Below are 25,875 nucleotides of genomic sequence, written 5' to 3'. Positions count from 1 at the left end.
TGTTTTTTTGTTTATTCCTACTTTTTAGAAAAATATTAATTTTGCAGTATTGAGTACGTTCTAGAAATTTGATACATGTACTATTTAAGTACAATGTAGTATCATCAAACCAGTTATATTCTGTCATTCATTAAAATTGGTTATCATGATTTTTCTCAATGAGATGATATACAATCATGTATTAGATAACAACAAAAAGGGTGAGCAAAGTATCAAGTGTGAATATATGCTATTTAAAGAACTAATTCAAGATAGAGTTTGTCACTGGATATAATTTCAGATTACTTTTGCGATATCTTTTTCTACAAAAATCAAAAATATCAACTTAGGTACAATGCTTCTGAGGGCGTGTTTCTACAATTATCAAGTTTTATCTAGAAAAAAAAACACATGAGCTGAAATGTATTTGAAACCTGTTTCCCTATCAAATTTATAAACTTACCGTACTAACATTAAAGTGTAATCTATGTTAAACTAAATAATGGTTATTACAGAATAATTTTTGTCAAAAAGATGGAGAGAGTCTGAATAAAAAAATCAAAACGAGAAGGTGAGATTTTTCAAACAATTTAATATTGCAACATGAGTAACACTGTAACAATTTCAATCGTCTTATAATAAGTTACATATCCCAATATTCCCTCTAAGAATCAGTTCGTGTTCATTGTTCAATGATACTATAATACTGGCACACACACACGCACACTTCACTACACACCCCATCACTAGAACGTCCTCAGCTTCCTCTCCACAGAGGGAGAGGAGGCGTACTCTAGAATCTCGAACTGTTTGGGATGTTCAGAATAAAGGCGTCGGTGCTGCTTCCTTCCGGTTTGGGAGATTCCGTCCATTCTAAAAGAGGCCTACAAGGAAAAATAAAAATGGTATCATTCAACATATACAAATGTTTATATAGTTTAATATTTTTATGTTTTTATCCATCAAAGATATTTCAAAGTGTGTCCCCAAGTATCTCCATCTTTATATAATTATTCAACGCGGATGTAGACAAAGTGACATTGACCTCTGCACTATTTCTAAATGTTGGGAGAATCCGAACAAAAAATAATCTTATGAGAAGTATGACAATACATCCATTATATTTAACTGCTATTTTTTACATTTTATTCAACACTTGATTCTGAATAAAATACATGTATCACGATCTCTCAATTATTCATGCATTACTAATTTTTGCAATGTTCGTGAAAACCTGAGTATCGTGTAATTAAGTCAGCGAAAAGTTTGCCGTTCTCTAATACTTTCAAAAGGAAAAGGTTTTTAAAATAAAGACCTCATGACAGCAACCAAGCAATATAAGGAGTGTCCTTAAACACTACCTCGAGTAGCAAGCAACTAGAAAGAATTACACATTCTCAACTTTTAAATGTATAAACATATATTACCAAAAAAAAAATAATCCCAAAACAAACAAACAAACAAACAAAAAACCCAAAACAATACAAAAAAATCGATACTAGTACCTAAAATTTAATCTCAATTTCATTATATGTTTCGCCCAGCTTTTTCATCGCAGTAACGAAACCGCAAGAACTTTATCCAAGAAAGGGCGTTATACACTAACCAATATCAAGAAAAGAAGTTTTTAGAGGTATAGCTTATATTACCTTAAAGTTTATCATTAGTGAATGCCAGGCAAAGCTCATATAAAATTTTCATTATCAATTTCTTTTCTGCTTTCACTTGACAATATCATTCAAATTAAAGCAGCAACGCCTTCCAATCATGATTTGCATTTTTCTTTTTCCCAAAATTATCAATGGTTAATTTATTTTCTAGAAAAATAACTAAACGCGAGAGATTGCATTCTTTTCGATTTGTACTAGTAACCGCAACATATAATGTACACCTCCCTGATACTTATAAACTGTAATAATAAGAAGTGTTTGTTTTTCTAGAACTAAAAAAAATGAATCTTTTATATCTCAATGAAATAAAAGAAGATATTTTTCTCACTTCTGACTCAGAATCGATTTCTGAACTGAGATCAAATTGAGTCGCAGGATTGGCCGCTAGGGGGCGCACTGTTGACGATTGCGATACCGTGGAAAGACGTGACATCCGGGAACTTATGGACAACGTTCTCCTCCGGAATGGTCGCTTTGGTTCCCCATCTTCGTCTAAATCCTCATCCTAATCAACAATGCGAACAAATTAACAAGAATAAAGATTCTAGAAGCAATATTATTAATCAAAGTCTCTTCGCATTTAAGGTTTTTCCACCCTTGACGTTTTTATGGTTAAATCCATGTAATGTTTATTTAAATTTGAAGATTGATACGTAAACATTCAAAAATAACTTTTTTTGCCATCTTGACTATTACTTTAACTGTATTTTTATCTCGAAGTTTTAGATATCCAAATATGTTAAAAACAACGATAAACAGGAAATCGCTATTTGTTTCTGCTATTAATTATTGTCGATAACATTGAATACACATATTAACACCAACAGCAAGTTACATTGATTGTCAAAGTATGGGTACTCAACAAACAAATCTATATTTTTTTGGTAGAAAACTTGATAATTCACATTGTAAATAACGTATCTGAAGATTTTCTGCCTCTCAAATTTTTGTTAGTGTGATAAGCAGCAATCAGAATATGTCAAAATGACCTTATACAGTGTATGGGTGTAATTTCAAAAGATCACGGGACGGTAGCCACTGAGGTCTTTCCGCATGTGGTCACTAGGGACAGTCTTATGAGAGGGAAACACTTGACAGAGCAATAATTTACCGGATCGTCTTCGGAAAGTATCATGGCATTTTCCTGTTCCGCTGCCCGGCGCTGGCGGGATTCCACTAGTAATTCTCGGAATTGTTCCTTGAGGAAGTCAATTTTCCGAATAATTTTGGTTTCTCCTGCAACATGCTTATGTTTCCCCTCAGACTCCAGTTGAATCTTCAGATCTTGCAGTTCTTGTTGGATGAGCGACATCTTATGATGAATCTGCAATAAGGGAAAAGAAACAGAATCTTCTTAATGGGTCTAAATTTGTCAATTTTCTCAGCGACTTTGAGTAATTGCCCATAATTTTTTTCCTTACATCCAGTGCTATAATATCATTGCTTGTTCGATAAATTTGTAGCATCTTTTATTTCAGTAAGTGACAAAACTCGTCTTCGGTATGTCAAAAATAAATTGATTTATTTTGTATGTTATCTTTTACAATGATATAATGCATCTTAGGAACCAAGGATATATATATTTGGCTTTAAAATGATCTACGAGACGTATGCTTATCTACAGGGGTGTAAAAATATCATCATTCTGAAGACATTACCAGAATTGAATTACAAATCTCTCTCGTTTGATCACTATGCACACCGTTTTGTATAGGATTGCTATGCATCCCGATGTAGAACATGTACTTGGTATGACATGCTTTGAAGGGGAACAAAATTTGCGTCACTGATTGATGATCCAAGTATGCTGGAGCAGGCTTTTAATGTTCTCCTCCATGTAAACTATGATTGTCTACAGATGGATCGAGTGATATTGTACAAACCCACATCTCTCTATCTCTGTAAGTATAGCCCTCCTTACATGTTCCCTTGACCTTTTCTATATATACTCTGCATGTCGTCGCGCTCTCTCTCTCTCTCTCTCTCTCTCTCTCTCTCTCTCTCTCTCTCTCTCTCTCTCTCTCTCTCTCTCTCTCTCTCTCTCTCTCTCTCTCTCTCTCTCTCTCTCTCTCTCCCTCTCTCTCTCACCTGTTCCACTGTTGGTTCTGCGTGGATTTCGGAGTCCAGTTCCAAAGGTTCCAGTCGTTTGGTCATCTGGTCTCCAGGAATTCGCCGGTTAGCTAACAGTTCAGCAATGCAGGACATCTGACAAAAAATAACACCAAAAATAATATACATGTAATAATAATAATAATATCATAAAAACTCTCTCTCTCTCTCTCTCTCTCTCTCTCTCTCTCTCTCTCTCTCTCTCTCTCTCTCTCTCTCTCTCTCTCTCTGTAAGTACTACATTTCATGCACATCTAACGTGAAATCAATCTACATAGAAAAGATCTAGTAGACCGGAATTACAAGAGCGCATCTAATATACGTGGGGCAAATAATCAAATTGAAGTTAAGATGGAATAATGCGATGGTATGCTAATGTGTAATTTCTTTTAAACGAAAACGTAATTACGTAATTGCATTAACATGTATAACCTTAAACACAAAACCTATTAACCGATGTTATACCGGTAGCAATGGCTAACCACATTATCAAATATTATACACGTTACCAGCATAATATAATAGTAACAGTGAAAAAAAAGAGTCCATTATTCTGCATGCATCATCAACAAGATGAATTTTCTTTCAATGTCTGTCTGTGAATAAGGTAGATTTCTTGAACAAAATCCTTGAGTTTTAATTGTTATTGTAAGTAAATTAGTGCAAAAAGCGAAAGACAATTAAGAGCCAGCCTTTTTAAATCTAAAAACCACATCAGTTTGTTTAATTATCTGGTGAAAGTAAAAACTTTAATAACCGGAAATAAATCCTTTTTATCTTTCTGAAGAATTGTGGAAAAAAAAACCTCGAAAAAGTTCACTAACTACAAGTTAAATTGATATCTGACGCAAGCGACAAGTTAAAGAAAAAATCTTGGATTGAGTTGTAATGATTATGTAAAGAGCATTTCCCTAAATAACACACCATAGAAACGATTTATTCCGCTCCCTACATATAACATCTTAAGAGACAGACAAACGATATAATTGAGTTTTTGCAAAACCCTAAACAAAATTGGTTTGTCTAGCAGCATTCTTTGTTATCATAATTTTCCCTTAATGAATCGCACAAATAATATGCTTCGAAGTATAGCTTTCTAACCCTTATTGCTCTTGCGCGTGAATCGTTTTATAACTGCTACTTAGCTAGTTGGTTACACTGCTAATTTAAGTACATTTAGTTCTGTTGCGAAAGTTGAATAATGCAAGTATAAGTCTATTAAATTTGCTTGCCAATGAAAACAAAAGCTATCATTTTGAAACTATAAATACAAAAGTAAATTACACATATTTTGACTTGGTAGTGTTTTGTATAGTAAAAAGCACCTAATGTCCTTTACAAAAACTAAGATTAGGGGGAATCAAAATTTTGATATGATCAATTGTTATGTACAAATATTTTAATTCTCATAATCTAAATTGTCGTAATAAAGGACACTAGATTAGATATCAGAAGGGGGAGGGGGTAGGGTGAGGTGGGGTCTGGACCACACCCCCCCGTAAAATTAAAATTTCTTAAATTTTCATAGCAAAATTACCGAAATATGCCTCGGACACATTACCGAGACTATTATACATTGGCAGCAATTTGTTTACTGTGGTCATACTTTATTGCGCTTCAAATGACAAACAAAGGCTTTGTGTTTTATCTGCCTGCTGAAAATGTTAAAAATCCTCAAATTATTTTGAACATTACGTGCTCTGGCACTTTATCACGTGACTTGTACTTACCGAACAATTATTCGTTGAGTTAATTTGTTGATTTTTTAAAAATGCATGGAGTAATTACTCTTTTTTAACAAATAGGAAGAATAATTATATTTTTAAGAAAAACAATACCTTCCCCCCATCCCTTCCACCCCACCCCCTAAAAAAACAAACAAAAACAAAACATGAAATATTAATAAAGTTTTCCAAACAATGATATTGCTGGATTCTACTCATGGCTTTTCTTGTGGCATTTCTATTTAGTATGAGGGCTTCTCTTCAGGACTGATATTGGATTTAAGAAATGTAACCACTTCACATCATCATTTATATAGAACCCAAATTCAAACCAATTCACTATCAAACCATTTTTTGATACTGTCCAAATGGAAAGAGGCAAGTTAGTTTTACAATTTTTCTTTCCTTATTCGACCACCCTACACAACTGGAGCTCTATACGGGAAATATGAGTTGATAGATTATACGGTCCGTCAACCCAAAATTCTCGCAGAGCTACAGTTCTGCAGCTTATTTTTTTTTCAACATGAAGAGTCAAAGGAGAGTGACATTGTTAAATCTAATACTCTGCTTATATCTATTTGTTAGCTAGTTCCTCAGTGGAAAAAGTCATGGAATCCCTGAGAGAAAGCAATACGTCAAACCAGCGATTTTATATTGTTTGAGTGAAAATATTTTAAAATATAGCCCCTTGGCTCATACCTTTGAATAATTACAGATTTATTGCCCCTTTTGTACGAAATGCTTGTACATTCTTAATTTTTTATTTTTTTATTAACTTAAAAAAAATCCATCCATAATTTCGTTTGAATGGCTGCACATACATAACACTTGGCTCGATGGCAAAAATGCGAATCAAAGAGACAAATTTTCCCCAAAGATCCCAGACGGACACAATTTAAAAACATCTCAGTAATATTGTGATTTGCGCAGAAAAGTAAAGAATGTGGTTTTCATGACGCACAAATTAAAAGAAAAACGTTTAATAAACATAGTTTACCCGATAGGTCATTGAAATTTCTACATGTTTGAAGCATTTACCAATTCTAAACATGTTGTTTTTAATTACGAATACTAGTAGCTTTGAATACGTCCATATATACAAACATTGTCCAGACAACCAATAAATAACTAAAGTGTGTGTTAAATGATATACAGACATATAGCAGGTTTAGGTAAAATGTGCGTCAGATCAGGAATTAAAAATCTAGTCATATATTCGTTTCTATCCAACAACATGTATGTGTATTATGAACAAACGCAAAAAAAGTTATAATTGAAATTCTTTCGCTAGTTTACCAGAGTCTTTGTGTTATATTTATAAATGTCTTATACAAATTATTCAACCATCCCCATCCCCTGAACCTGAAACTCTCAAAAACTATTTTTAAAGGACCTATAGAGCAACAGAAATTGTGAGGCATACTGGTATTCTTAAACTGTAACACGTAAAATCGTCATACATGAACAGATCCTGCATGAAATGCAAGTATAGATCAAAATAATATCAACTACAATATAAAAAAAAGTGTTCCCTTATATACTTTTTGATTTGTAAATGTTTGCTCAATAAAAACCCGGTTAAATAAGTGATGAAATGATGATTTATAACATAGACAATGTAGATATATCAAATTGCAACTAGAAATCTTTGCGTGCCCACATTTCTGTATGCTGGAAAATTTGATATTTATGTATATTTGTTTTATGTTTTACGATGTCCCTTTTAGCTAAATATGCATGTATATAAAGGCAAATGCTAGATTCAGAAGTTTTCATGAAATAAGTTGGGTTTTTTTTTAATTAAATTTGAATTTTGTCTACTCTCGAGTCAAAATTGCAGATGATATAATGTACGTATATGAGTACTTTTATGGTATTTAATCTTTTGTATTTGACTTTTAGAGATCAACGAATTAAAATAAGTCATATTAGTGCACAACATGGAAAATGGCTGTCATAAAATTAAGTCAAATACACTCTGTTGCATTTTTTTTACAATACATTGTAAAAATAACTATCTTATTGTAAAAAATCATTTGTGTTCGTGAAACAATGATGACCTTTTTGTTTTCCTCAGGTCAGAAGTACTAGTCCTAAGGTCAAGGTCAAAATAGTATCTACCGTCTGGGTATGGGTTTTGGACGATAGCACTTCATTGATTTGAGCCCTTGAAGACATTTTGACCAATGCATGACCGAAAAATAGGCTTAGCTAGTTCGCATTTTTCTCTAGATCAAATGTAAAACGTACATGTATATGTAGAACTTTCTCTTATTGCACACTTTTTCAAATTTTGAAATGAGTTTGAGGCAATGATCCAAGCAGCATTTAATATCTTGAAATAAATCTTAATATAAAATTTTTGCTGGTACATTTTTACTTACTTGTACACAAGAATGAGTGCATGGTGTATCAAATTGTTTCAATAAAACGTTTATTCCATTATATAAAAACAGGATTCCTTTAATTCCTTACAAATACACGTGTACAGTAAATGTAAAACATTTCTACAATGACCACTGCGATTGCATTAATATTTCTATAACATTGTACTTAGATTCAATGCGCACAGAGTAACTGTAATGTTGAAAGAAAGAAGCTGACATTCTGCACATTGTAGAGGAAAATACCTTGAACGTGGTTCAAAAATTACATCATCGATGTGCATCATTGATTTTAGATTATATATAATGCATCAAAAGCATCTTTAGAATGATAATGGTACTTTGAAACTGAGAACCCGAAAACCTTGAAAAAGACCAGTCAACCGAGACCGAAGAAGACTCCTTGAATCTTAATCAAAAGATCAAATTGAAATTGAAAAGCGCACAGTGAACGAATTGTTTGCATAAAATATGGAAAACTACAAAAAATGAACTTCTAAACCTCTCTACAGACTTATCGATTAATTGCAAGTTTGCACTAACATGTTTTCACTTTGACTTTGAGATTTGCGTTTTGTTTTAAAGATTTCAACTTTAATAGTGTAGAAATTTGCAAAATTATCCTTAAAAGTATCAGAAAATGCATTTAACATAACTTTTATCTTAGTGTACATTTATGAAGTTTTATCTGTATTTTTAATAAAGTGCCGATTAATTTGAGTAATTATGAATGCTCTGCGGCATGCAAAGCTTGCCTTATGTCAATAACAAAACAAAACAAAACAAAAAAAGCAAAAAAAAAAAAAAAACCCACACAGACGAATCTTCTTTTGCTATGACAGTTACGCTGGCTTGCAGCATTCTGCATTTACCGGTTAATTTGAAGTTTCCAACAGAGGAAATCTGCCATCGATTTGGCATCAACTGCTATGATTAAATGTCTATAGAATTGCTCTCTGGCGGTCGCTGATACAGCTCTGATGAAATTACAGTAGAATGATTACATAGGGACCACAAACCACGTGATCAAGCTCGGCATGACCGACCGCACCCCCGGGAAACATTTCTGTTCACAATTGTTTTGATATCAAAACTGCTTTTGTAGTCCGGAGACTACTATATAAATAGTGCCTGTTTGGGAGGGTAACAGTTGAAATTGACACCCCGAGAAAACCATTGTCAACCGACGCGAAGCGGAGGTTGACAATGGTTTTCGAGGGGTGTCAATTTCAACTGTTATCCTCCCAAACAGGCACTATTTATTTTGTTATACTGAATGTCTTTTTTAAAATTTTTAAGAAAATTTTACTGCTTTTATATAGGAATAACGTGAATTCTACAGCGAACCGTACGCGCATAATTTTCGCGCATGTAATATTTTTTAATGTTACCCGTTGCCAAGTGCGTTGCTAACGCTGAGGGTAATAGTAAATATTATTAACTGCGTCTTAACCAATCAGATTTCAGTATTTAACATGAAAGTATAACAATAGTATTTGGTTCTAGTAGTTGATAAATGCGTTTTCTAGTTTTTAATTCTGCAACACTACTCGTAGTATAAGCAAACTATTTCGTTGTTGATATGCATTTTCTGTTTTTTCTTTAGTGTAATTCAGGGATACTAGCAATACTGAATTTTCATGTATTAAGATCAGTTTAACATAGCAAGGTTTTTTTTATGCTGACAGGTGTATAAACCTGCATGTGGACACGTATACTATGTACAATGTACATGTATTCATGTGTAATTACACGCTACACGAGCAAGTGTCTTGAAAACAACCGAGAATAGAACTTTTTTAACAAGAGCTTGGACTTGGGGCAGTACGTGACAAACTCCGATTTGACGAAGGCGGGGTCTACTCATGGTTAACTGTCCAGTCATTGGCTAATAGATATGAATATATTGAACGCAATGACACTCGCCCGACTTCACCCAGAGATGTATATTTCTCTGAAACAGCGTCAATTTCACACAGCAGAGCAGTTCTGGAAAACAACTTTCCGGTTTTGACAGTCTATGAATATTAATGAGCTTCTCTAAGCGAATTAGAAGAAAGCAGGTCAATATTTGACAGCTTGTTTTGAAGAGCAAACTAGATAGTAACATCCCACAGAAAGTCCAAGCTCTTGTTAAAACGGTTCTAAATTACACTAACGTCCTATGAAGAAACAACCGTACACACCATTTATATGATTAACAAATATTAGTATAAAAGAATATAATAAATATATCATAATCATGATACATGATTTATATTACAAGCTACAATATAATATTGCGACTGATTGATCAAATAAGATTAATAAATCGATTGTTGGTGTCAGTTGTTGCATATAACTATCCGCGGGGGAAGGTTGGTGAGATCTGTTCTCGAGAATTCAAAAAAACCTCACAGTTAATTGCGATAATTTTTTGTGTAGTGTTTTTTTGCTGACACTTAAGGCGATATCGCATAATTTTGCATAAAAACGTTTGTCGCAACAACAAAAAAATTCAAAGCATAAACCTATCATTTATCTGTAAATGACTGTTTCCTCAATAAAGATTAGACAGAAAAGTAATGGCTCAAAGAACACACCTCAAAATTTCTAAAGAATAAGAAATTTCCTCATAAAATGATATTTGTAAATTTTGTGTTTAAAGAGCACATTCTTTATTTTGCAGCGAACCCAATTGTTCTGTTATTGTGTAAAGTTTGATTATTAGAAAATCTTTCTGGCTAGTTCAGAGGGTTTACAAACAAAATCTGCATAGAGTAAGAATACCTTTGTGTATTTTGAAGGTGCGAATCTTTCCCTCTAATTCCCACATGTTTTTAACCATGCCACGTTTTGTGGCATCGCGATCAACAATTTCATAATTAGCTACTCTAGAGAAAGGCACCTGTTTTTCACTAATGATGTATTCTACTTTAATTGCAGCCCGAACAGCAACTCTATTTGCCTACAAGCATTAAGGCGATCACGATGCTGAGAGAGATGTAAAAAAAACCGTGAATCCAGCATTTTTATAAAATTAAGAAACTTCAATCATTAGGTTAATAAATCAAAGGTCAAGGGCAGTTGACAAAACCAACTTGACCTTTAAAGTCAGCCTTGACCTCAGCCACTCTATTTCACAGGAAAATGTATATGCTCTTTGGATAGGTTTATTGAATATTAAATTTTACCATCATAAACATGTATTTAAACCGTCTTCTTTTTTTTAACTTTTGAGCTCAGTAAAATAACAATAATAACGGATGAACATGCAATACCTCTTGAAAATCAAAAGTTCGATAAATAGAACCATTTCAACAAAAGGTTGGACTTTGGGTAGTTGTGTCAAACAGCAATGTGACGTAGGTCTGTCTATTTCATTGTAGGCCACTCAGCCTGGCTCTTTGAAATCAACACAATTTGTCTGGCTTTTGAGCTAAGACAACACACACATTCTGTGTATATTTCACTTGAAAGCATTCACTTTCTACTTGTTTTGACGCAAGAAAAGGTTGTCACATACTCCCTAAAGTCCATGGTCTTGGTAAAATGGCTCTGTGTTTGATACAGCCTATTATCAAGTTTAATAAAATGACCTTTCATGTTCATTGAAGGTACATGCATTTTTACAAGTACATGTATCTTTCCTTGCTGGTTTTTCTACTTTCTAGTTAATTGGTAATTGCACAAACGACAAAATATTTATGTTTAACGACAAGAAATCGAATTTCAAAATTCGCTGTAATTGAAAAGTCTTTTATAAAGGATACCCACACAATCCACAAAATTTGAGCAATCAACGAATTTTGAGCCACCAAGAACATGTACATGTAATATTGATTCTCTATAGTAAATGGCGACTGTTTTGTTATCAGTAAGTGTAAGAAACCCACGTACCTGGTACGCAAAGTCTCTAGTGATCAGCTCCGGGTTAGGCAGAACAGAAGGATCAGACATGACGGTCATCTTGATTTGATCGTCGTAACTCACAAAATTAATTGACACACACACGTCATCAGTAGGCGGGTTCCACGTCACTAGGTCTTTGATTAACCTTGACCCAAAACGTATCGGGCCCTCAGGTCCGGGGACATTCGATATGATACACGTGCACTTATTTCGAATACACTTCCAAAGACGATTGTATAGAGCACTGGGAAGGGTGTATGACGTCACATATCTCACAAAGCGACTGACCGAGAACAATGCATTGTGATTAACATGTTTCATGAAAGACTTCATTTTCCATAAACGAGGAATAGCACCTTCTGTGTTTGTCGGAATTTGCATTGTCATGTACACATTTTGATTGTTTTCTATTGAGAATTCAGAGACACCTGAACGATAATGTACTGGAATGAGACTGTGCATGTTGTAAGGGTTTTCTATACCATTTAACTGGAGGTAGGACCTCAGGGCCCCGGCTGCCACCGACACTAGGACCTCATTTAAAGAGGACCTTGTCACGTGACATATTCGACGAGCATTTTCCAGTGGGAATGGTTCCGACCATGAAACCACTCGTTTACTAGACCGAATAGTATGTCGACCATGTAGTAAATTGAAGTCCGCTTTGGCAAAGAAATACTCCTTCAGAAAAATTAATGAACCACAGAAGAAGGATTTTACAAATCTGTAAACTTTCCCACGCGTGGAATATTTTGGCACCGAGCAAGAAATCGCATCTAAATCTGTCAATGAAGCCAAAACATTGTGAGCAAGCGATAACCCATCTGACAGAATGGGATGTACTCGAATGAGTAGAATGGTGTCTTTGTGATCCCCAAAGTTTTTAACCACTTGTATTTCCCATAGAGGACTGTTAAGCGGAAGGGGCTTTGTTGACGATTCAGAGACGAAATCGAGTAAATCTTCCTGATTTTCAACACGTCTAGAAGACGAAAACACGTGGTTGTTGATTGTAAAACCGTGGTCAGGCATCCAGACCAACCCTGAGCACGAGACCGCGAGCTTTTTAGTGAATTTTGGATACAATTTCCTCTTCAACTTATCTTCAGCGCATATGAGCCGTGCGTTTATTAGATCTCGTATGCGATGAATATCAAGACCAAATTCAATAACAAGTAACGCTTGGTAAACCGCTGTGCTATCAGTAATACTGTTTTGCCAATTTCTTTCTTTCCAGGACAACTGTATTCCACACTCACAACAATTGTTACAGGTACAACCACACGAAAATATAGACGTTTTGATGAGGAAAGATACGGGGAATATCACAATCAACAAAGCTGTCGAAGGACAGAACAACAGGAAAGCACCAACTCCAAACAATATAGAACCTAAGAACGCAACCAGTATATTGCCACTATTCATTTGTTTAATACGAGTATAGGGGGAGCTGGGATAGCTACGTTTCAGGCCGTGTTTGCTGTAACCTTCCAAACTTGGAAATGAATAGTCACAGCCAACATCCATATCCAATGCTGTATCTGCTGGCACGCCATTTCGAACACACGACGAATGGTTGCCATTTGTAAATCCTGTCCTGAGAGGAGTTGATGCCTCGCTACTGTCCTCGTCCGAATAAAAATATTTTTGATGCCGGGCAAATTTCTTAATGGAGGGTTTGTTTTCAACATTTTGCATGTCGTAAAACGTTCGGAAATGTTGCATGGATTTGGTTTTTCTTTTAGACACCAGTCTAGTGGTGTCAGTATGCATGATCTGAGATTCATCCGAAGAGATTGGTGAGTAGTCATTGGTTGAATACACATATTTGGATTTCTGGTAGGAATAATCCGTGGATTTGCTCCTTGAGACCTTAGATTGGACATCGCCATCAGATCTATGCCTATTTCGAGACGCGTTCGGTTTCTTTCCGGTCGTACTTTTCGAGATATCATTAACGATTCCGGCGGAAGTGTCATCTTTCGCTTTGAGGGCCAATTGTTTGGGTTGTTTTCTTTGACTGCTGTCAGACTTAGTGTTTTCATATTTGAGCTGGTCTCTTTCCCTCGGCAATGACGTCGATCTGCCTTTAATACTTTGTTTGGCTTCTTGATTTGGCTTGGGGCCTTTGCTTTGTGCGTTTGACCTTCCTCTGTTGTCATTACTAGTTCGGGACTGTCCGTCACTTCGCTTCGTACCCTGTCTCTCTTTGACAGCTATCTGCTTCAGACTGGTCGTCCGGATGCTGTTAATTTCTGTAGATCTCTGCTCAATGCTATATTCCCTTTGACGGTTGCCATGACTACCCCTGGTTGTATATTCATCCATTGATTGATATTCTACATAATGTTGGGAAACATCACATCTTTCGATTTCTGAAAAATAGGAAAAAATTATTATCACTATAACATAGTTACGCCAAATCAACTATTTTACTCATATTATAAAATATCTTTTAGTTCAGCATGTACACTGTACTTATATTCAAAGCGACATTACAAAATACATATACATGTATATGTATTTTATTGTCAGCAAATAGAAATGTACCTGCATTTATAAATTAGTTTGAAAACATGCCCCCCGCGTCCTGGTTTGTAATTATTTATCTATTGCTATTATAAATAGTAACATAAAAATTTATATTAAATTAAATCTATTCCTTTGGAAATACCATAATGCGTAATATTCTATCTACATAGAATACTGCCATGGAAATACTATAAATAGGCAATCTACATGGGGTATTGTCATGGAAATGAAATTATATGGCTATCTACATAGGGGTAATTAGACTTTCTCAAGTCTTTATGCTGTTTAAATGTTAGCATATTTCCTGTAAATACGGTGTTTCGGAAATTTTAATTCTTGTCTTCTACCATTGTAGCAAGTCTATTGGGTGTTGCCATGACATATCAAAAGGAAATTAACATCAATACACAAACAACAGTCTATGAATGTTACATGTATTTCACTTCTGCAACATTTCTTTGGCTTTTTCTTATAACAAGGACATACAATTTATGATATACAAGACTTCGAAAAAAAAAGACGTCAACTTCGATTTCCTTTTTTTCATAGAGCGTTTTGACATTGTTCCTGTTTTCAGTAATTTTATTTAGATAAGAAATCAAAATATCCATAATTCTTAAACAGTCGAATTTTGCAGATATTATTCCATTGGTGCATGGTTTAGACTAATTAATTACTTGCAAAACAATCCTATTTATACATACATTTTAATGAAAATAAAAAGTACCAAGTATTCCGTGGTTCTGTATTAATAAGTCAATAATATCATGGAGTTTTAATCGGTGTCCATTGATTACAATAGTATAACTTATGTAACGCAAGGGAGACTTAACTATCCTGCAATTAGAGATCCTTGTTCCAAAATGATCAATGACCAATTTTCATACCCCCATGATATACACGTAAACATTGCCAATTATGAGATAGCAATTACGACATTACGCTTTACGTGTATAACGGTATATCCAACCCTTTGTGTTCTATTGGTAATAAAAATCATAGGTACTGCATGTTGTAAAAGCAAACATAGCGTAAAGGGTCAGCTACACTACAGACAAACTCAAAACACAGAGTTTGTGAATGATTTGCATGTTTGCCGGTATGTCATATCATTTAAATGCAAGAGGAAAAACTTTGTATATATAATTGTAAAAAATCAAATAACGCTTAAAGTGCAGACAAACTTGCATTGCTACAGAAGTTACATAAGAGATAAATTAAGAGGGATTTTTTTTCGAAAACGTTGTCATTGTGTTTTGATAAACCAGTCTAGTTAATTACAATTTGTTAATTAACAATTTGAGGCAGTTATTTTTCTAAAATCGGAGTTTATTAAACGTTCTGCACACGTTCTGTTAATTGTTTTTTTCTGCGTGCAAACATCTTGCACTCATTGAAGAAGAGAGAATAATAATGCTGTGCAGTGTTATAACAATGTGCGCTTGCACCAACAGTATTACCAAGTGAAAACGACAATAGCATATTGGAATCGAACCGACTCGTTCATTATTCATACAACACTTTACAGTTCACCAACGTGAATGCTTAATATTCTAACTCATTCTTTCTCACACTTTTGTTTATTAAAACATGGATCGGATTATAGCAAAAACCATATAAACACCGATTAAATAGAAGGATCATATTAGATTATAGCAAAACACATACACCGTCAAACGGCAAAAAACGGATGCAATGAAGAAGAAAAAACCCGCCAGTGCATAAAGACTTTGAACTTCCGGAATAAACCATAACAAACTACAGTCCTTACACATGACCTTAAAAGGAAACAAAAGCATCGAACTCATCTTCATGCTCTGTCAGACAGACACATTCAAGACAACATGAAAAGCCACCTACCCACCAACTGATGAGGTCCAATGCGGTTATGCATGAGAGAGAGACGAAGCACACATCCACTGATTTGCTGGCCGCATCAGCATGTATTATAAGTACCGGGGAGTTTATTTGCCGATACTCTGCGATATGGCGCTAATTTACTCTTACAAAAACACTCCTAACAGCCGTACGAGTATTGATTTTTTCCCGGGTGTTTTGAAGGACAGTAGAGAAGGCGGGGAGAGCCCCAGACCATGTTGTCTATGGCCAAATTAAATCGATCGATGACAGAAAAAACAGTGGACGGATTTTTTTCGTAATAAAGCATTTTTAAACTATACACAATACAGCATCTGATTCAGTGTTCTTTTAATGCCTGTTTGGTAATGATTTTTTTTTTAAAATGACAACCGCACACTGAATCGTCATCCCTGTAATCAAGTAATGAGTTTGATTCAAAATTACAATTGATCATGTCTTGCCCTTTGCACACGCAAAAAAATGCGAAAATTTCCTATTTTTATCATATGTATATACATGTATTACATTATCTGCGATAAAAAACCAGAAGAATTTATTACAAAAATAAACCAGAAAAAGAAAAGCATTAAAACAAAAATCCCTACGGCCCCCCCCCCCAAAAAAAATAAAAAAAAAATAAAACAAAACAAACAAACAGACACTGCTATTATATGATTATATGGATTCTGTATCAAAACTTTATAATGACGATGCTTGGTCATGGTTTTTATCATGGACAGCCCAACAGTTCAATTCTGCAAAACGCGCAATAAAAAATATTTGCAAGATCTCATACCTGTATATATAAAGAATTAAATCCAAAATCACCAATATTTCCAATTTTGAATCAAATACCAAATTTGATCCTTAAAAATTCCGAGCCAGTTGTTTACCAATAGAAAAGGCTCACGAAATGCTAGGAAACATTTCTGATTATTAAAGACACACGAATTCTACTCTCGTGGCTTGAGCGGAAACGCCCATAAGTATTATCATTTAACAATCAAGCTAATGTAAAGCGGTAACAGAGGTTACAGCGACAATGCTGAAAACTGTTATAAGAGAATGCGAAACTCCTCGGCTCAGCATTATGTGGTTGTACCGATTTCCTCAGCATGTTGCTGAATATTCCACTTCTAGCTGATGTCGATCTGAGCTCGCTTATAGACGGTTCAATCGGCGAATGATGCAAGTTCGTTGCATTTATTGGAACCTTTCCGAAATGCCTCCTAGGACACCTGAGGGATTCGCGTGGTCTTGGGGAGAGAATAATTTTCTGATGGGTAAAAAGTGCATTTTTCTGCACTGTATTATGATTATACCGGCAATAAATTCTAGCGAAAAAGCGGCCGACCGCTGTTTCAACTCAAAGCCATGAAGCTGGCTTATTTTTGGGGAATTATTGGCCAAAATAATAGTTGTTAAAGTTAAAAGAATCCTGAAGTTATCTCAGTTTTGAAGTGGTTTGTAGGTATAAAAAAATTAAAAGCAAGCGGTGGCTGAGTAGCGATGCAATACGATTATCTTAAAGGAAAATTAAAACGGATGCGTCGTACATTGTACCGAATTTTTAAATGCTACGCACAATTATTGTCAATTGAATTTTTTTTTTTTTTTTTTTTTACAATCTATTCATTGCGCAATTCATCATTAACGTACAAGATAGTTAAACTTTGACATTCCAACAACATTTATTCCACAACCCTCATCCCCAACCCCCCCCCCCCACCATATTTTAAACAACAAAAATTGACACCAATATAAAAATAGCGACATTTTTTATTTTATCACTGGTAAAGCTAGGTAAAATTTCGCATTGCGGTAAATGCGTTTACATACAAAAAAAAATTTATACTGCATTATCTGCTCTTTCTGAATAACAGTCGTGTATATTCTATTTTACTTACTGAAGATTATTTTTCTTCCTTGTCATGATTACAATTAAATATAATAACGAACATATGCATGCGCAGATCCCGAAATTTTTTCCGGGGGTGGGGATCTGAGGGATATCTAAGTTTAAAGAGGGGAAGTCCGGGGCATTTTTTCGGTAATTTTACCATCTAAATTTTAGAAATTTGAATTTTCCAGGGGGGGGGGGGTACGGAACCACCCACTTCCTCCTCTAGCTCCGCTCGTGGCTAACTACATCAAATCAGAGACATGTACCTACTAAACAACCAACTTCTCTTTGTTCGTCCATAGATCCATATGTCGTCAGAAAATTAGATGTGTCAATTAGAAATGTTAAGAGGATTACCGATAGACCTCATCACCGGGGAAGAGAAAATTAATTAAGTGAGCGTTCATTCTTAAAATCAGGAACGTAATTTAGTCGCAGCGGTGTAATATTAACAATTTCTTCGCCAATATTGGATAAAAATAGAAAGTTGGGACGAAGCGAGATATATTGCAGATTCCTCGGTATGATCTGAACAGAACTCATTAGAAGTCGAAAAATCCGTCGGAATGTCAACAATGTGTCTAATTCCTTAAAACACACTGAGTTTATTATTGTAAATTAACGCTACATAAAACCCCGCTCTTAATCAACACAATATCCCAAAAAAATATTAAATGCATCTTTAATATTAATACATCACACGCTCGCTTGTATAAGAATGAACAATTTTTTTCTTTACCAAAATATATCGAAGCAGCTCCAGATGATAATTATAATTTTTGTGATATTTTTGAATGATAGTAATGAAATATTAACAATGCTGGACAGAATTCTAGTGTGTCGAAAAAAGGGGGATCGGTTCCATTGAATCAAGGTCTCTGTGACATTCTCGTTGGGGTCATTTTTCTTTTTCTTTTTTTTTTTATCTCAAGTTTTAAGATTTGATCTGTGATAGCATGCTTTTGATTGCAGTAAAACGTTGGTTAGCACCTGATAGCTAAATTGATTTGCTTCGTGCTGAAAAGATAATTATGATTTCTCTTTAACACCCCATTAACCTTTATAACTTCTAGAGGTTATATTATGGAACAATAAAATGACTGATTTACAACTTTGGTTGAATCATGGGTAAACAAAAAGTTAAAGGTTCACAAATCACAAGACAACAAAACTTTCAACACTACATAATGCAGTTTGCAAAACCAACAATAAATATATATTAATACGGAAAAAGCAAATTTTAGCACAAAAAAGAATAGCAACAACAGTAAGTGGAATAAAAAAAATAACAGGAAATAACAGAAACTACAACAATTGTCGCAACAACATCTTAGCAGTAGAAACAATAATAGCAGCAAACAGTAGCAAAATCACTATTAGAAGAAACGGCAACAATTGCAGCCACAACAGCTTGGCCGTAGCAACAACAATACCAACACGCGTTAGCAAAATCATCAATATAGCAGCAGCAGTTAAACAAAAACGACGAAAACTGTAGCACCAATAGCATAGCAATAAAAACAACATTAGCAATAAAAACAACATTAGCAGTAAACGTTAGCAGTTAACAAAAAACGACTTCGACAACAAAATTGTAGCAACAGCTTAGCAGTAGTAGCAAGAACAAAAAAAAAAACCCATTCCCATTACGCCCTGCATGACATAATTCTAATCCAACGCATTGCTTACGATCTGGCCATCATTAAGGTTTCAAAATACCTATAAACTTATAAAAATGTCTGCTTGCTTTCTCCTAACCGACTGACGAAAAAATAGATTCTTTCTGTTGAATTTGTCCATTGCAAATGGCCTTTGTATTTTTAACCCAACACACATTGTCTTCATTTCCCTCAATTACTAATTCTTTGAAATTTAGGAGGTTGATTGTATGCCAGGGCTGGCTATAAAATGAAGATCATAACTTCAAAAGAGAATGATTTCTACGATTTACGGTACAGAAAAGTTGTGGTGTTTTTTTTTACAATTAAATACATTTAAAATAACTAGAACTACAACTACATAGGCAAAACCTAACCTATGCTTAGGTAGTAGGGGGTATCAGGCTTGCATATGTCATCTGTTCGAGCATTAGAGATGATACAGTAAAACACGGGTATAGCGAACACGCTTATAATGAATTGACGCTTACAGCGAAATGAATTTCAGTCCTCAAGTCTCTATTTCATGTTGTAAACTTGACGGATATAACGAATTACGCTTATAACGAAGTTAACTTACCCGTCCCTGGGACTTCGTTTTAAGCGTGTTTTACTGTATTTGGTTACAATAAAAGCAATTGTAATATAGAATACAACATTTTCACTTCAAGTTGCTACAAGTATCTTTTTATGGTAGATAAAGATAAATAGCTCACGTGTTTAAAAGTATGTTTGGGTTAATTCATCTTAAAATTCCATTTTTATCAAAACAACTGCAGAGTATACAGAACCTGCCCTCACAGCTTAAGATATTTTTCTAAGCAACGATCTTATTTGCAATTACTAGTAATTACAATTGTGTCAATGATCCCATACACGTTGATAGTTGTTTTATTTCCAGATTCTCTCATTCATATGAAGACGTCACCAAAACTAGTTCTGACAAAGGGCCTATACTCGGCGCTCTTAGTTGTTCCACAGTGCTAGATCTCTAACAAACATGTCATCTACTGGAGTAACACAGTAGTCGGTTCCATAGAGTTCTTAGAACAGACCTTCAATTAATTTTTTTAATGAAAAATGCAGTTAATTTTTTATCCCACCGGAAGAAGACAATAATGAATCATCAAGAACATTGCATATTGGCCTGTGTCTTTCTACGGATTCTGCTTAACAAATACTAGTACATAGCGTAACCATAGCGTAAAACTATATTGCGGAAATATATTAACAACAACAACAACATCATCACTGTAAATTTGACGACAACGTAGTCAGACCCTCCCCCCCTCTCTCTTCATACATATATACACTAGTACAAACAAGATTAAACTCCCACCTCGCCATCTTGTGGTTTGAATACAATCCCCAGATTTAAGAATCGTGACAAATCTCGCAGAGGTAGATTCTGGCACCTGTTCAGTGAACAAAACACCTGCATGACAATTGGCTAAATGACAATGTGTATTTCGATGAAGACAATATATGAGCTTAAATTGCTTTCACTTAGGCTTATGATTATGAAACGTGTTAATTTGATTATCGATATCTTCAACTGATAAATAAAACTTGTGATAAGTTTCCTTCAGGATAGAAAAAAACAAGCATTTGAACCCGGGAGTTAACTGTTGCTTTCGGTTCTTTAACCACTGGAGCACGCGTGTATATGCAAGACTTACATGTAGGACACAAATATTCTACCCATTTCGCCGTTCTGCACGGCAAAGATCTAATTGCCACTATAAAAACACCGGTTCTGAAGAAAATGGCAATCTAGATCGGAGATTGTTTAGATAATTTCTTAACTCGATATATATCGCCCTTTCTTCAGTAATAATCGGCAAGAAAAGAAAAAGTGAGGTGTCGGAATAAATCGTTTACATATCACATTTCCCCCGAGTTCAAACCAAACAGCTAAAGATAAACGGATAAATGTAAATATTTCTTTCTTTATTTCAAAAGGGAATACATTCATCAAAAGCTTCCACTTCATGCTATTTTATTCGTTTCCTCTGGAATCCGCCATACCGCAGTGTGGTTCGACGTCGGCGAGACTTAACGAGATATCACTTTGATTTAAGGAATGTGTGTGTTCATTTCACAGATTTATGGCACCTTCTGCGTTAATATATACATATACCTTTTGAAAACAAAATTAGATATTTCAGGCACAGTAATAATTTTCTTACTTGCTATATTACATTTTGTTCATTACTTGCGTCTTATAACGATGCTTTTTAATGTAGAATGCAAAACTTTATAACAAATTTAAAACTATACAATGACATACGCGTTTAGGCTCCAAAATAAAGCATTTCAACAAGTCTGTTGACGTTTGATGAATAAGATGGATCTCTTTTCCCCTTCAAAACAAATGAATATTGACGTTGGTTTTCAATTAAATCTACAGTAAATATACATGCAGACACAGGACAGAGCCGGACAAATGCTGTGGACAGATATACGTCAAATTGCTGTTCGAAACATACAATCCTAAGTTATGGCCATTTGAATATGATGGCTCTTAGACTAAAGGAACAGATCAGGACTGTGGAGATATTGGTATGTCTTGAAAGTCTCGTCAGTAACAATATTATCATGGAGGGATTGGAGATAACCCAAAGGAAACTTGCATCGCATATCATTTCAAGCATCTTCTGATGGGGATCTAGATAACTGGATATCTAGATATTTTAAGTTCCGATTCAACCGGCCTAAGGATGACATCTACTATTTCCATCATTTAAAGCTTTTTTGTTAATGAGGAACAAAAATATATATTATTTTTACATCTAAGGAAAACTTTAAAATTTGCATAGATTTAAACAATGTTTGGGTTGTTTGCTGAAAGAAAAATCGGAGTAAAATCTAAGTATTTGGTGAGTAATTAGGAATCAGAATGCAGGGGAAAAAATCCATATGCATGTATTGCACCAGATTGGTCATTCTATCAAATATATTTTGATGTTTTTCTTACAAAATATGAAATTTGTTTCTAAGACCTAAGTAACAAAACTTGATATAAAGTATTATTTCACGCCCTCTCAAGAAGACGATACGTTAAATTATGTTCGGGTTTAAAAGAAACCAGTGGCGTATAAAATTAAAATTAATAGTAAAACAGTAGAGATCAGAAATCTAGACAAGTACATGTATGATGGTACACAAGTGAACTGTTAGCAAAGCCTGCTGTCTTGCCCGCAGTGCCTTCCCAACATTGATAATGTGCCAACGGAATTATGGGTAGGGTACCGGACGAGGACAGCAAACCAAAATACCAACTAAACACATACAAAGAATCCAATGAATGTGGACAGTACGAATTTTTAAAAATATACAACCTTGCATCATCATTTAAATGGAAAACCACATTTTTTGGAAAGACACTACGCCATTATTTTGTTAGGAACACACAGATCCTATCTTTTTTTTTTGGTTTTGTAAAGAGATGATTATCTTCAAAACAAGAGACTAAGTCCAACATAAATTTTAAGGAACGTGTAATTATCTACAAATCTCAGCGGTTATGGTGTAATATTGTAATTACAAGGGTAAGGTCCAATTAGATATGAAATATAACCTAATCAAGACGTTTTATTACAAAGCAGTGTTATTTTAAGGTTGTCTTTGAAACGTGAACAATATATACATGAAATATGGAAGCAATAAAGAAAAATTCCCTCGTTCCAAGAAATCTAACAAGGCAAAACTAATAAGTTTACATCCCTGTCTATACATCCCATTTTCTTTCTCCCCACTTCATCTTGTAAAAACACTGTTTTATGTTCTCGCATTAATACTGTTGATTTTATATATAGTCTTCATAAAAAAGGGGTAAACCTGCATACCATATGTCTCCGCAATTATCTCCAAGATAACCGTAGAATAGAGCTTTGACGTCACCACGACGGTATATAGTTATCAGAAACAGTTTTTCATTGGTGTGGATTTTCTACCGTGATCCCCAATTTCAGAATCTATAATTATAATATGTACCTATAAATAGCGGTGCCACCATTTATCATTGGGACTCGGGCTAATTTCCTGAGCTTCCTTAATTTAACGAATTTCATTGACACTGTGCCGAGACATATGTGTGACGTTCTGTAATAAACTGTTGTAATTTGTCTTCATTTCTACAAGGACCGGTCCAGCAATCTCGTGATCGAAATATCTCTATTTGCTAATGGTCGTGTACATTATGGTTTCATCAAGAGATTCGGATGTCGTCGTGTACAAAGATTAATTCATTACGAGAGAGAGAGAGAGAGAGAGAGAGAGAGAGAGAGAGAGAGAGAGAGAGAGAGAGAGAGAGAGAGAGAGAATTTCCTTTCCACAATGAACATACCAAACTGAATTTATCAGGTGTGTTTTTTTACACAAAAATTCTTCTTTTTTGTTATTTATCTTCTTCCTTTTCTCCTTCTGCTTCATCGACAAAAGTGTTTGATCTAGCTACTTTGGTGTACGATCTTGCACCGTCATAATAGAACATGCCCTGAAAATAACTTAAATTTCATTCAACACTAGATAACCTTAATTTCCGAGTTAAGATTATTCTAACATCAAAAGGATGTCTGTAGTATTCGTTTAAAAAAAGGTGAAAATGAGCCGATACAAGCTTACAGCTAGAATTTATCTGACCAATTTCCTCGCTTTACAATGAGATTATTACTGCTGAGGAAGCTCGCCATTATTAGAACTCTACTGTGTAATGTACATTGAACATTGTCCGTCCATCTGTCTGCCTCGCAACAGGAATCGTTCGGTAAACCCAGTGTGCATCTGTTACTGCTCTTGTTATCGCTATTGCTAGGTTCTAGCCGACGATAGGCAAATCTACGGACAGTTAAAAACCATAGTAAGTATTTGTATGTACGTATATTTTTAACATTGTACATACGTATTTCGAACATATGCTATTGAGGATCTACATAATGGTATGTGTACATTGAGCCTAGTACACTGAGCAGTCATGAACAACCGTAGACTATACGTGATGGGGAAGAGGAATGTCTTTTGTTTGAGAGCAACAAGTTAATTAGGAACATATACCCCTGTACATGTAATGCTGTTGCTGATCTTGGAGAAACCTGCCAATTACCAGACCATTACACAAGTAAACATTCCCAAATCGTACACTGACTGCAAAAGCGTTGCTGACAAACTCACACTGGTCTTGCACAATACCTCGTAATTATCTTAGCATGTCCAATGGTGTTCTTATTTGTAGCCATTATATGCTAGTGACTCAGACAAAATGCTCAGTAGCTGCCACCTTGGTTTTTGGAGGGAACTTTTTTTTCACTTTTTTGGAAAATAACTATGCTACAAGTACATACAGCAAACAGTGTGTTTACAGTTTTCTTAAGATGGAGGCTGGTAGCAAATGAACGAAGGTTATAGAATCTATATACTGATCGCTTTCACAGAGAGAGAGAGAGAGAGAGAGAGAGAGAGAGAGAGAGAGAGAGAGTACCTTTGCACAGTTAACTTGCCATAACAATTGTGAGAAGTTACAGATCATTCACAGATTCCGTTGGTCTGGACCTTAACCGACATGATCCGAGTGTCCCAGTGTCAATATTTGGTTATATATGTTGTACTGCTAAACACACACACATAAAAATTGTCCGTCTGAATTTACAGATTGTTTAGAATATAACCACACACACACTTGTCACATAGCTGTTTGTCTACTTATCAGAAAATGCTGAACTATTACTGATGCCAGCTGTTAATGATGATTATATGCTTATGTTGCTACGTGCTTGTAGCAATGTACATTTGAAATTGACAGTGGCCCCCTCATAAACAAACAACTTTTTTCAGTTCATTGACTGAACATTCAAAAAAAAATTCAAATGCCTTTATATTAAAAAAATATCGTACTCTTGTTTCAAGATAATTGTTTTTTTATCGTTCTGGAAAGGTTATAACTAACCAACAAGCACACAAACAAACAAACAAAATAGTTACCTTAAACAGACGGTCAAGCAGCGAGTGTTGACCTTCATCATGTGTAAAACACTCTGCACTGTCGGAATCTGACAGAAGAAAAACCTACTCACGTTTCTCCAACATACAACCACTCGCATCAGAATGCGATACGGAGAGAGAGAGAGAGAGACACTGCTTGTTTTCGCAGGAAGCAAAGAGCGC

At 34.9% G+C, this 25,875-nt stretch overlaps 2 protein-coding genes across 6 annotated transcripts in view; both read right to left on the bottom strand.

Annotated features, from left to right (window-relative positions):
- The window catches only part of LOC105332964 (serine-threonine kinase receptor-associated protein), a 182,838-nt gene that overhangs the window by 25,476 nt on the left and 131,487 nt on the right, over positions 1-25,875 (bottom strand). The window lies entirely within an intron of this gene.
- Positions 552-25,875, bottom strand: LOC105343055 (uncharacterized). 5 transcript variants are annotated; one of them, XM_034476932.2, is made up of 6 exons: positions 25,693-25,875; positions 11,749-14,135; positions 3,738-3,854; positions 2,761-2,973; positions 1,978-2,154; positions 552-863 (listed from the first exon to the last, which is right to left on the bottom strand). In XM_034476932.2, exons 2-6 carry the CDS (start codon positions 14,086-14,088, stop codon positions 726-728), a joined length of 2,985 nt encoding a protein of 994 aa, XP_034332823.1. In that variant the 5' UTR covers positions 14,089-14,135; positions 25,693-25,875; the 3' UTR covers positions 552-725. The 5 variants fall into 5 exon arrangements, with proteins under 5 accessions (XP_034332823.1, XP_034332825.1, XP_034332826.1 ...); XM_034476934.2 differs by lacking the exon at positions 25,693-25,875 and adding an exon at positions 25,193-25,367; XM_034476935.2 differs by lacking the exon at positions 25,693-25,875 and adding an exon at positions 16,949-17,026.

The sequence above is a fragment of the Magallana gigas genome, chromosome 9 (genome assembly GCF_963853765.1).
Source record: "Magallana gigas chromosome 9, xbMagGiga1.1, whole genome shotgun sequence".
Lineage (NCBI taxonomy): Eukaryota > Metazoa > Mollusca > Bivalvia > Ostreida > Ostreidae > Magallana > Magallana gigas.
The sequence above is the reverse complement of the archived record's forward strand: the minus strand, read 5'-3'. Positions and strand labels throughout refer to the sequence as shown.

Bases quoted from the DNA above. Each gene is read 5' to 3' on its own strand.
- LOC105343055 (XM_011450213.3), bottom strand. From the start codon at position 16,186: ATGCATAACCGCATTGGACCTCATCAGTTGGTGG. The intron at 3,855-11,748 runs GTACGTGGGTTT...ATTTTTTGTCAG, and splicing joins CTAGAGACTTTGCGTACCAG to ATGTCCTGCATTGCTGAACT. The intron at 2,974-3,737 runs GTGAGAGAGAGA...CCCTTATTGCAG, and splicing joins CAGAACCAACAGTGGAACAG to ATTCATCATAAGATGTCGCT.